The sequence below is a fragment of the Lathyrus oleraceus genome, chromosome 7 (genome assembly GCF_024323335.1).
Source record: "Lathyrus oleraceus cultivar Zhongwan6 chromosome 7, CAAS_Psat_ZW6_1.0, whole genome shotgun sequence".
NCBI lineage: Eukaryota > Viridiplantae > Streptophyta > Magnoliopsida > Fabales > Fabaceae > Lathyrus > Lathyrus oleraceus.
Genome location: NC_066585.1, coordinates 20,597,722 through 20,608,138, shown reverse-complemented (window position 1 = coordinate 20,608,138; position 10,417 = coordinate 20,597,722). Strand labels below are relative to the sequence as shown.

At 32.2% G+C, this 10,417-nt stretch overlaps 1 protein-coding gene across 2 annotated transcripts; it reads left to right on the top strand.

Annotated features, from left to right (window-relative positions):
* The first annotated feature begins 217 nt into the window (after positions 1-217).
* Positions 218-2,307, top strand: LOC127104997 (uncharacterized). Of its 2 annotated transcripts, none has more exons than XM_051042147.1 (3): positions 218-326; positions 425-526; positions 1,825-2,307. In XM_051042147.1, exons 1-3 carry the CDS (start codon positions 249-251, stop codon positions 2,209-2,211), a joined length of 567 nt encoding a protein of 188 aa, XP_050898104.1. In that variant the 5' UTR covers positions 218-248; the 3' UTR covers positions 2,212-2,307. The 2 variants fall into 2 exon arrangements, with proteins under 2 accessions (XP_050898104.1, XP_050898105.1); XM_051042148.1 differs by having other exon boundaries at positions 222-326; positions 434-526.
* The last annotated feature ends 8,110 nt before the right edge of the window (positions 2,308-10,417 follow it).

Here is a 10,417-nt window from a genome sequence, read left to right as displayed (position 1 = left end):
AAACTTATTGAATTTATTTGTCAGTCAAAATGAACTTTTTTCACAAGTGTCTTTTTAGAATCTTTAATAATAATAATATTCTTAACATTGATTTTTTTAATATTATATTTTAATTTCTTTTACTTTTGCAATATATATATATATATATATATATATATATATATATATATATATATATATATATATATATATATATATATATATATATAATTGTACTTGGATTACATATTCAAAATAATTTCAAAAATATGATGGATTTAATAGGCTTTCTAATTCTTTGTTTATGCATAACATGTTGCAAAATCGATGCTAGAAACAATATTCAGGTAATTTCGAATGCTTGATGGATGTCATGGTATGTGATCTATTGTTTCTTTTAAATTTTTGTACATATGATTTAATTGATTGTAAATTTGAATGCTAGAAAATTCAGCATCATAATCAAATGGAGGATGATTTTGATTGTGTTGATATCTACAAGCAACCCTCTCTACAACATCCTTTATTAAAAAATCACAAAATTCAGGTATAATAGTTAAGAGAAAGGTATATAATTGTAGTTATTTCAAATTGAAAATCTAAAATATTCATTGAAGTTTAGTTTAATTATTCATTTGTAAATATTTTTAACTTCAATTATATTTCATCTTTTAATAAACCCTGTTTTATTTTTTCTTGATGACAACTTATGCAGCTTTATCCAACCTTTGCAAAAAAACGTCATACAAAATAGATCATCTTATAGTAAAACGGTGGATGGATGTTCGGTGGGAAAAGTTCCTATTTACAAAAGGAAAAAAATAGATCATACTTTGATTTGAAAGGAAATAATCAAATTTATACTCCCTCCAATCAATAAGCTAAAAAATATCTTAAATCTTGGTTATTATTATAAACAAAAGTCATTAACTTTTAGATAAATTAATGCTTCTATTATTATTATTCTCTTAATTTAATTCAAAATCATTTAATATTGGTATTTGATTCATCAAATTAATTACACTTAATTAACTTTTTTAATCAGAAAAATAATTATTTTTCTTATAATTATAGCCGGACAGAGTAATTTAACTTTATATACATTCAAAATTCTAGCTAAGTCTAATTGTAAAGACCATTACTAAGTATTAATAATACCGTTCTCTCATAAATTTTTATATATAAATATATTATTATTATATATTACATTAATGATTGCACTTAAAATATAATCAAAATTCAAATGAAAATGACTAATTTTTCTATACTTATATGAGATAATACGAATATAAAGAAAATAAAAATAAATAATAATAATAATATAATATTATTATTGTATGTTTTTGTATTATTTAGGCTGTAACTCTTGATACAACCCAAAATATAAACATTCAGGCTCATAGTTAAAAAAAACGGGATGCTATAATATTATTTGTCCGGGATTTGTGCAAGTCAATCCTGATAAAGAGTCTGCTTTTGGATCTGTTTTACACCCTACTAGTTCAATTAGATCACAAAAAAAAATCTGGTGCTATCAAAATCAAACAGGTACAAATTTAATGTATTAAAATATATTATTATATATTCTTTTAAACCATTACACAAAGTAACAATTTATTTAATAGTATTTTATCAAAGATATATATAGTAAGTGTATAGTTTAAATTTTTATTGAATTTTTATGAAAAAAAATGATTAACCAAAAAGAATCTTAATTAAATAGACAATCTAAAATATTTAAATTCATCATGAGTTAATATTTTTTTAATTAATCTTACTATTATTGGTTAATATCATCTCCCAATAATTTATCTAATTATATGTTGATTATTTAAATATATGTAGGATCGAACTACGGGTCATTGGTGGTTAATTATTCAAAATGAACCAATATATACTGGATATTGGCCAAAAGAATTATTCACTCACTTAAGGAAAGGAGCATCTTTAATAAGATTTGGAGGCCAAACCTATGCCCCGCCTAATAAGGATAGTCCTCCAATGGGTAGTGGGAGATTGCCTAAAGAAAAATTCAGAAACTCGGGTTTCATGGGATTACTAAAGATTATTGATTCAGAATATAATGAAAATAACATAAAACCCGAAGATATGAAGCGGTATAGTAATACTAAGATAGAATGCTATGACATGTTGTATCGTGGTTACGAAGGATCTGTGTATAAGCAAGCTTTTCTTTATGGTGGACCTGGCGGACGAAGTTGTGATATATGATGGCATTGTCAACTGTATTAATAAAATTGTGATTTGTAATATGAATAAAGATCAATTTTCTTAACTACTAAATGATATTGAACAATTTATTGTGTATTCATAGAGTGTATGATATCTAACATAACTAATAATAAGGAATGATGTAGTTTATAGTTCCCTTATAACTAACTTCTAACTACTTGGAAAAAAATAGATACATTAAGACATAATAGTTATAACTTGCATAAGTGATAATAAACTAAGTATCTTTGATATTGTATAATTACAATCCCCCCCCCCCCCCTCCACACACGCGTGAAAAGTTAGAGGAGGATATATGTGGAATGATTGAGGTAGTAGAGAATTGGTGAAGAAATCGACAAGTTAGTAATAGCTTGAATGTGGAAACCTGAAGTTTTTCTCTAACAATATGACATTCATCATCCAAATGTTTCGTCTTAACATAGAAGACCAAGTTGAATGTAATGTGAATGACACTTAGGTTGTCATTGAAGGTTACAAAAACACAAGAAAACAAGGGAGTTTGAATTGAGTTTCTATAATGAAAATATTTTGCTACCAAAAACAATAAGGAGATAACTTAGAATAAAAATAATGAACATGAATGTTTTTATTCTGGTTCTTTGTTAATGAAGATACCTCCATTCAACCTGCCAAGGTGATTCCGCCTTATCACAAGGACTTAATCCATTATAACCAAACTTGATTACAACCACAGAGACATAAAGGTGTTAAAAAAAAGAAATGGGGGTTTGAATTGGGTTTTAAATGCAAAAGCTTTTTCCAAAATAAAAACTCTACTAACAAGTCAAATAATGAAGAGATAAAAACACAATGACTTTTTATCCTGGTTCGCTTGAAACTCAAAGCTAATCCAGTCCACCCGCAGAGGTGATTTGCCTTATACACAAGGATTTAATCCACTATAATCAACAAATTACAATAAACACAAAGAATGCCCTTCTTTATCTTCTCAAGGATCCAACTAAACCTTAGTCTCCTCAAGGATTCACAAAGAACAACTTTCTTTGTCTTCTCAAGGATAACCTCTTTAAGGAATCAAACAAATAGTTTGAATAAAAACTTATGTGTTACAAGATGCTTCTTCAAAAGCAGATTTACACAAATGAATAATAAATACTTAAAGAACACTGTATACAAGAGATGATAGTTTTTCACATAGAAAATTAGTTTGTCAAAAACTTGTGTAGATCAGCGAGCGAGAGTTCTTCAAGTCTTCAATGCATGCTTATATAGTGTAAGCATGTGACCGTTGGAGGGAAAAATGAGGAAAGCTCCTTGGGCGTCTATCCACTGTTGGATGAGAAAGGAATGATACCACGTATGTCCTTTCACCCACATATTCAGTGACAGGTGTGATGAATAGTATTATGTACTATTTGATCATGTTCCCATTTGATCTTATCTTTAGATTCATTGGCTTCTGATGAAAGATGATTGAAACATGAAGTGAAGAAATATAAAGTTGGATTCAGAAACTTTAGAACCTTGGGTCAAAACCTTGACAACGTCAGTAGTCTGGCTTGAGTTCTTCAGTGTCTTCAGAATCTTCAGATTCTTCAGAAACCTCAGTCAGAACCTTGATAACTTTAATCGTCTATCTTGAGATCTTCAGAATCTTCAGCTACATAACACAACTTCAGAAGCTTGTCATTCTTCAGAAGCTTTTTTACCAGAGTCACGTCCATAAGCAAAATAACTGAGAGAGCATTGCAACAGCAACATAATGTCTCATCAGAAGCTTCTGATGGGTGAGATAACATAGAAGTAGAAAGAACATTGCATCAACAATATTCACGTCTTTCAAAACTTCTAATTGCAATGCAGAAGAGGATTTGGAACGCAAAGTTCAGAAACTGATGATGTTGCACATCATGTGATCAGAATCAGAAATGTTTGTTAAATCTACACAATAACAAACCATTAGGGTACCAAATTTGTTTTCACACAAATACAACATTGTTATCATCAAAACTCAAGATATAGATGCAGAGCCAAATCTTGTTCTAACAGTCTCCCCCTTTTTGATGATGACAAAACATGTATTTTTATGAATAGTTTTGTGCAGGGTAATCACAGAAGGATATATCTTATAGAAGCACAAAGCTCCCCCCCCCCCCCCCTGAGATGTATAGTCCTATAAAGATAAACTCATAATGAAAGAACACTTTCCTGATTTACCTTTTGAAGTACCAAAATGAATAATTAGTGAGAATCTAGTTAATGTTATCCAGAACACTAGTTGATAACATCATCCTTTTGATATACCTTCAGAAGAGCTTTCTTCAGAAACTTCTTTGAAGACCTTTCTTCAGAAACTTCTTTGAAGAATCATTCTGATTCTTGAGAAAGAAGCTTTAACAAATCATTCTGAATCTTGAGAGTTAACCCTGCAAAAACATTAAACAAACTTTTCTCGAAGTATTTGTTAATAGAAACATTAAAATAATGTTTGGGTTTTTTTACTTATGAATTTAGATACCAATATAAACTCTTAACTATTCCCCTTTACAAAGTTATGTTTTCTTCTCCTTCGTAATCAATAAAAAAGAATAAAAAGACAAAGTAAATAATGAGAAACAAAAAAACTTCATTGAATGAAAAACATGCCAAAGAGGCAGTGAAGAGTACAATTTCAGAACAAAAGAAAATAAATGACAAAGAACTTAATAAGAACTACACACGAAAAGAAGCAAGAAAAACATAAAGGACATACATACACACTTAGATAAACAAACACATGTATTAAATAGACCATTTATAAAAACCAAGGGTTTTGGGGGGAAAAAGTAGGTGGCGAATCAACTACGTAGTTATCCAGGATATTTAGGGGATCAACACCATCCTCATGACAGATCTTCATGTAGTACACTAAGACTTCAGAAGGATCAACCTTTGTGAAGGTATGATAGTTCTCCACCTGAGTAGTACTGCCGTTTATTTCTTCCTTGATTGAAGGAGATCCTTCAACAGATACAAATCTTGGATGAGATATAGTTTGATCTAGTTATAGTTGTTGAAACTGTTGTTGAACCAATTGTTGTTGAGCATCCTTTGATCTACTTTGTGAGAGTTATTATTCAGTAGTATTTGAAGATTGTTGAGCCATTGACGATTTTTGTTCAGCCATTTGAGTGAGGATGAAGATGAAGACCAGTTAAGAGAGGGAGTTTTGAGGTTTGAAAAACTTGAAAGTGTAGGATAAATGTGCGCGTAGTGTGAAAATATGAGCGGTGTGAGTTTAAATAGATAATTTTAGCAATGATGACAAAAGGTGTGTCTAGACTTGGGGGGAAGTGTAAAGGTTTAGACCTAATTCCAAGAATTATTACACCCAGTGTGTCACGCTTTAATCACGCATGCTCAGAAAGTGTGACAACTGTCTCCACAAAGAACCACACGAAATCAAACGACAAGAAAACCATTAAATACAACAACTGTTCAGAATCAGGAAGACAAATTGATAAGATTGCTTCTGATTAGAACCTTTCTGATTTATGAAAACTTACTTACTTCAGAAAGCTTCAAGTTTCAGAGTTAAAAAGCAGAACAATCTCATAATCTTACCTAGAGTTCTAGAGACTTTACATTATGAATAACATCTTTTCATTCTGGACACGGTTTCATAAATAGATTTTCCAGAATGAATGTGAATCTATCTTCAACAAGGGGTTTTGTAAAGATATCAGTTTATTGATGGTCTGTATCAACAAATTTTAAGTGAAAAATTCCCTTTTGAACATAGTCACGTAAAAAGTGATGTTTTATTTCAATATGCTTAGACCTAGAATGCAATATAGAATTCTTAGATAAACAGATAGCATAAGTATTATCATAGAGAATAGGAATGTTACCCTCAGATATCTGATAATCTTCCAACTGAATCTTCATCAAGAGTATCCGAGTGCTGCAAACAGAAGTTGCAATGTATTCAGTTTCAACTGTTGATAGCACAATTGTTGGCTGTCTCTTGCTGGACCATGAGATTAAGTTGTCTCCCAGAAATTGGCAACTTCCAGAAGTACTTTTTCTTTCAATTTTATCTCCAGCATATTCAGCGTCACAATAGCCTACTAATTTATACTCACTTGATTTTCTATAAAATAAACCAATATTAGTAGTACCTTTCACATACCTAAAAATTCTCTTAACAACAGTTAAGTGAGTTTCCCTAGGATCTGATTGGAAGCGAGCACATAAGCATACACTAAACAAGATATCAGGTCTAGAAGCTGTTAGATACATAAGAGAACCTATCATACCTTTGAAAAGCTTCTAATTTACCTTACTGTTTACCTCTTCTTTCTCTAGAATGCATGTAGGATGCATTGGAGTCTTTGCTAGCTTACATTCTGATAAATTGAATTTCTTCAAAAGTTCCTTTGTATATTTGCTTAGATGAATATACGTGCATTCTAGACTTTGATCAATTTGAATTCCCCGAAAGAACTTCAGTTCTCCCATCACACTCATTTCAAATTATTCCTGCATTGACTTATCAAAATCCTTGCACAATGGCGCATTAGCAGAACCAAAAATAATATCATCAACATATATTTGCACAACCAGAATGTCATTCTTGAAGGTTTTGCAAAAGAGAGTTGTGTCCACTTTTCCTTTGGTAAAATTATTTTCCAATAAAAAGTTGCTTAGTCTATCATATAGCTCTTGGAGCTTGCTTTAGACCATACAAAGAATTTTTCAATTTAAAAAACAAAGTCAGGGTTTTGAGAACTTTCGAATCCAGGAGGTTTATACGCATAAACTTCTAAATAAATATAGCCATTCAGGAATACACTCTTAACATCCATCTGATAAAGTATGATGTTATGATTGATTGCAAAAAAATTAAAAGACGAATAGACTCTAACCTAGCAACTGAAGCAAAGGTTTCTGTATAGTCAATACCTTCTTGCTGATTATAACCTTGTGCTACCATTTGAGCTTTGTTTCTGACAACTTCACCTTTCTCATTCAACTTGTTTCTGAAAACCCATCTGGTTCCAATGACATGGAAGCCTTTTGGTTTCTGAACAAGATCCCAAACATCATTACTGGTGAATTGATTTAGTTCATCTTGCATATCCATAATCCATTCATTATCTAGAAGAGCTTCATCAATGGAGGTGGGTTCTATCAGAGACACCAAACCTAGAAGAGTTTCTTTAAAGGGTCTGAATAAAGATCTAGTTCTGACTGAAGCATTCTTGTCTCCCAAAATCAGTTCTTTGGAATGAGAAGTTCTTGATTTACTCTTTTTCTGATGAGTTGGATCAACGATTATTCCTGGTTGAGTCATTTCTTCAGATTCTTTAGCCTTGCCTTCTGAGTCTTTTCTTCAGAGACAATTTCTTTGGATTCTGAAAGATTGGTCTTCAAATCTGCAAATTTCTCAACTAGTTTTAACTTTTCAGGGTCAAGCTTATCATTGAATCTAACATGAATTGATTCCTCAATAGTTTATGTTTCTGTATTAAAGATTTTGTAGCCTTTAGAGCGTTTAAAATATCCTAACAGTAAACACTTATGTGCCTTAGAGTTAAACTTGCCAAGATTCGCTTTAGTGTTTAACATAAAGCATTCACATCCAAAAGGATGAAAGTAAGAAATGTTGGGCTTTATGTTCTTCCACAATTCATAAGGAGTCTTACCCAGAATAGTTCAAATAGAAATCTTGTTCTTAATATAATACGATGTGTTGACTACTTCTACCTAGAAATGCTTAGCCATATTAGTTTCTTGGATCATGGTGCAGGCCATTTCTTGTAAAGTCCTATTCTTCCTTTCTACAACTCCATTTTGCTGTGGAGTTCTAGGACATGAGAAATCATGGGAAATACCATTTGATTCAAAAAGATTTTCAAAATGTTTATTTTCAAATTCGCCACCATGATCACTTCTGACTTTGACTATTTTGAAATTCATTTCTGTTTGCACTAGTGAGAAGAAGGTTGAGAACACAGAGTGAGACTCATCCTTGTGTTTCAAGAAATTTACCCATGTCCAACGGCTGTAGTCATCAATAATGACTAATCCATACTTCTTTCCATTGATAGAATAAGTTTTCACTGGTCCAAACAGATCAATGTGTAGAAGTTCTAATGGTCTAGAGGTAGAAACAACAGTTTTAACTTTGAAAGATGTTTTAGAAAACTTACATTTCTAACATGCTTCACAAAGAGCATCCGAAGCGAACTTCAGTTTGGGTAGACCTCTGACTAATTCAAGCTTATTTATATGAGAAATCCTTCTCATGCTAACATGACTCAAACGTCTATGCCAGGCCCATTGCTCTTCATTAACAGACATTAGACATTTTACATTTTGATCTTCAAGATCAGAAAGTCTAATTTTATAAATGTTGTTTTTCCTCTTTCCATTAAAAAGGATTGTACCATCTTTCTGACTTACAGCCGTACAAGACTTTTGATTGAAGATGATATCATAACCATCGTCGCTAAGGTGGATAATGGACAATAGATTGTGCATTAGACCATCAACTAAAAGAACATTAGTAATAGAAGGAAGTTTACTGTTACCAATGGTTCTAGAGCCAATGATCTTTCCTTTATGTTTTCCTCCGAAACCAACAAAGCCTCCAGGCTTAAGTTCTAAATCTTGGAACATAGACATTTTGTCCGTCATGTGTTACGAGCATCCACTGTCCAGGTACCATGATTGGTGTTTCAGTTGAGATGTTAAGGATGTATGCAACATAAATGATTTTATCCTTAGGTGCCCACTTTCTGGGTCCTCTTTTGTTAGTTTTCCCAGAGTTTCTCAAAACTTTGGATCTTTTAGAAGAAGTATAATCATGAGAGATTTGTGCACCATACTTCGGTTTCAGAACAAAGTTCATATCCTTAGTATGCTTCTATGTCTGTGCAGTAATATCAGACTTAGTTCCAGCAGGCACAAAATGCACATAGAGAGGTTTTGGTTTAACCTTCTGACTTTCATCAGGTTTTGTATTTTTTGTACAACCCAAACCTTTCTTGCCATTTTTTCTATCTCCATAGACCAAGGAAGTCATTTTGCTTATAACTATGCTTTTATCTAGAAAGTACTGGAATGCTCTGTCATATCTGATGATGCAATCCATACCCGAAACTTCAGAAGTTATTTCCTCCTCTAGTTTTGAAATCTTTCTTTTTAAGGAAGAGTTATTAATTTCTAAAGAAAATACTTTTTCATTTATAAAGGAAATATCATTCTCAAGTCCTTTTCGAGTTTCAGAAGCAGTTACTTGGACTTGTTTAAGGTCCTTGTATTTTCTTTGAAGACTTTGGTACTTTTCAAGCATTTCAGAAAGACAAATTTCAATATCAGAACGAGATAGATTAGAGAATACATCTTCAGAATCGGAGTCGGATTCTGGTTCTGACAAAATCTTGTCTTCTGGTTCCTCAGAGCTTGTGGAATCCTCAGTTGTTGCCATTAGTGCAACATTAACTTTTTCTTCGTCAGAATCTTCTTCTTCAGATTTTGAGTCATCTTAGGCAGCCATTATCCCCTTCTTGACTTCGGAGAAGTTCTTCTTGGGCCTTCTGTCCTTCTTCAGCTTGAGACAATCATTCTTGTAATGGTCTGACTCCTTGCATTCGAAATAGATAACTTCTTTTCCAGAAGTTTGCTTCTTTTGGCCAAACGAGGATTCAAAGCGACCAACAGTCCTTTTGACTCCTTTGAATTTCCCTTGACTACTTTGCATGTGTTTCTAGAGTATGTTGACTCTTCTTGAGATTAGAGACAGTTCATCATCATCTTCTAAGTCTTCATCAGATCCTTCTGATTCTTCCTCAGCTTGATATGCTCTAGTCTTCTCAGGCTTAGATTTTATAGCTACAAATTTACCTCTCCTATGAGGTTCATCTTATTTTAGCTCAATCTTGTAAGACCCCAATTTTGGGCCCTAAGATCCCTCATGGCCCATATCATTCATATCATGGCCTCAAGGATCATTGCATGCCTTTGCTTCCCTCCTAGTGGGTAGATTGCCTTGTAGTTTTGTTTCTTGATCACCAAGCATACTTTGCATTTGTATATCTTTGCTTTTCATATGTTTATCATTCAAAAAGTACAAAAATATTGTCAGTCTAACCTTGTTGCTTGCAGTTGAAGCAATCATTAGCAATTAGGTCAAAGTCAGTCATTGATCAGTCAAAGCAATGGATGGTGGCCATTC

Coding starts and splice junctions, on each gene's coding strand:
- LOC127104997 (XM_051042147.1), top strand. CDS start 249: ATGATGGATTTAATAGGCTTTCTAATTCTTTGTTTATGCATAACATGT. Junction 327..424: donor ATGCTAGAAACAATATTCAG/GTAATTTCGAAT, acceptor TTTGAATGCTAG/AAAATTCAGCATCATAATCA. Junction 527..1,824: donor TAAAAAATCACAAAATTCAG/GTATAATAGTTA, acceptor AAATATATGTAG/GATCGAACTACGGGTCATTG.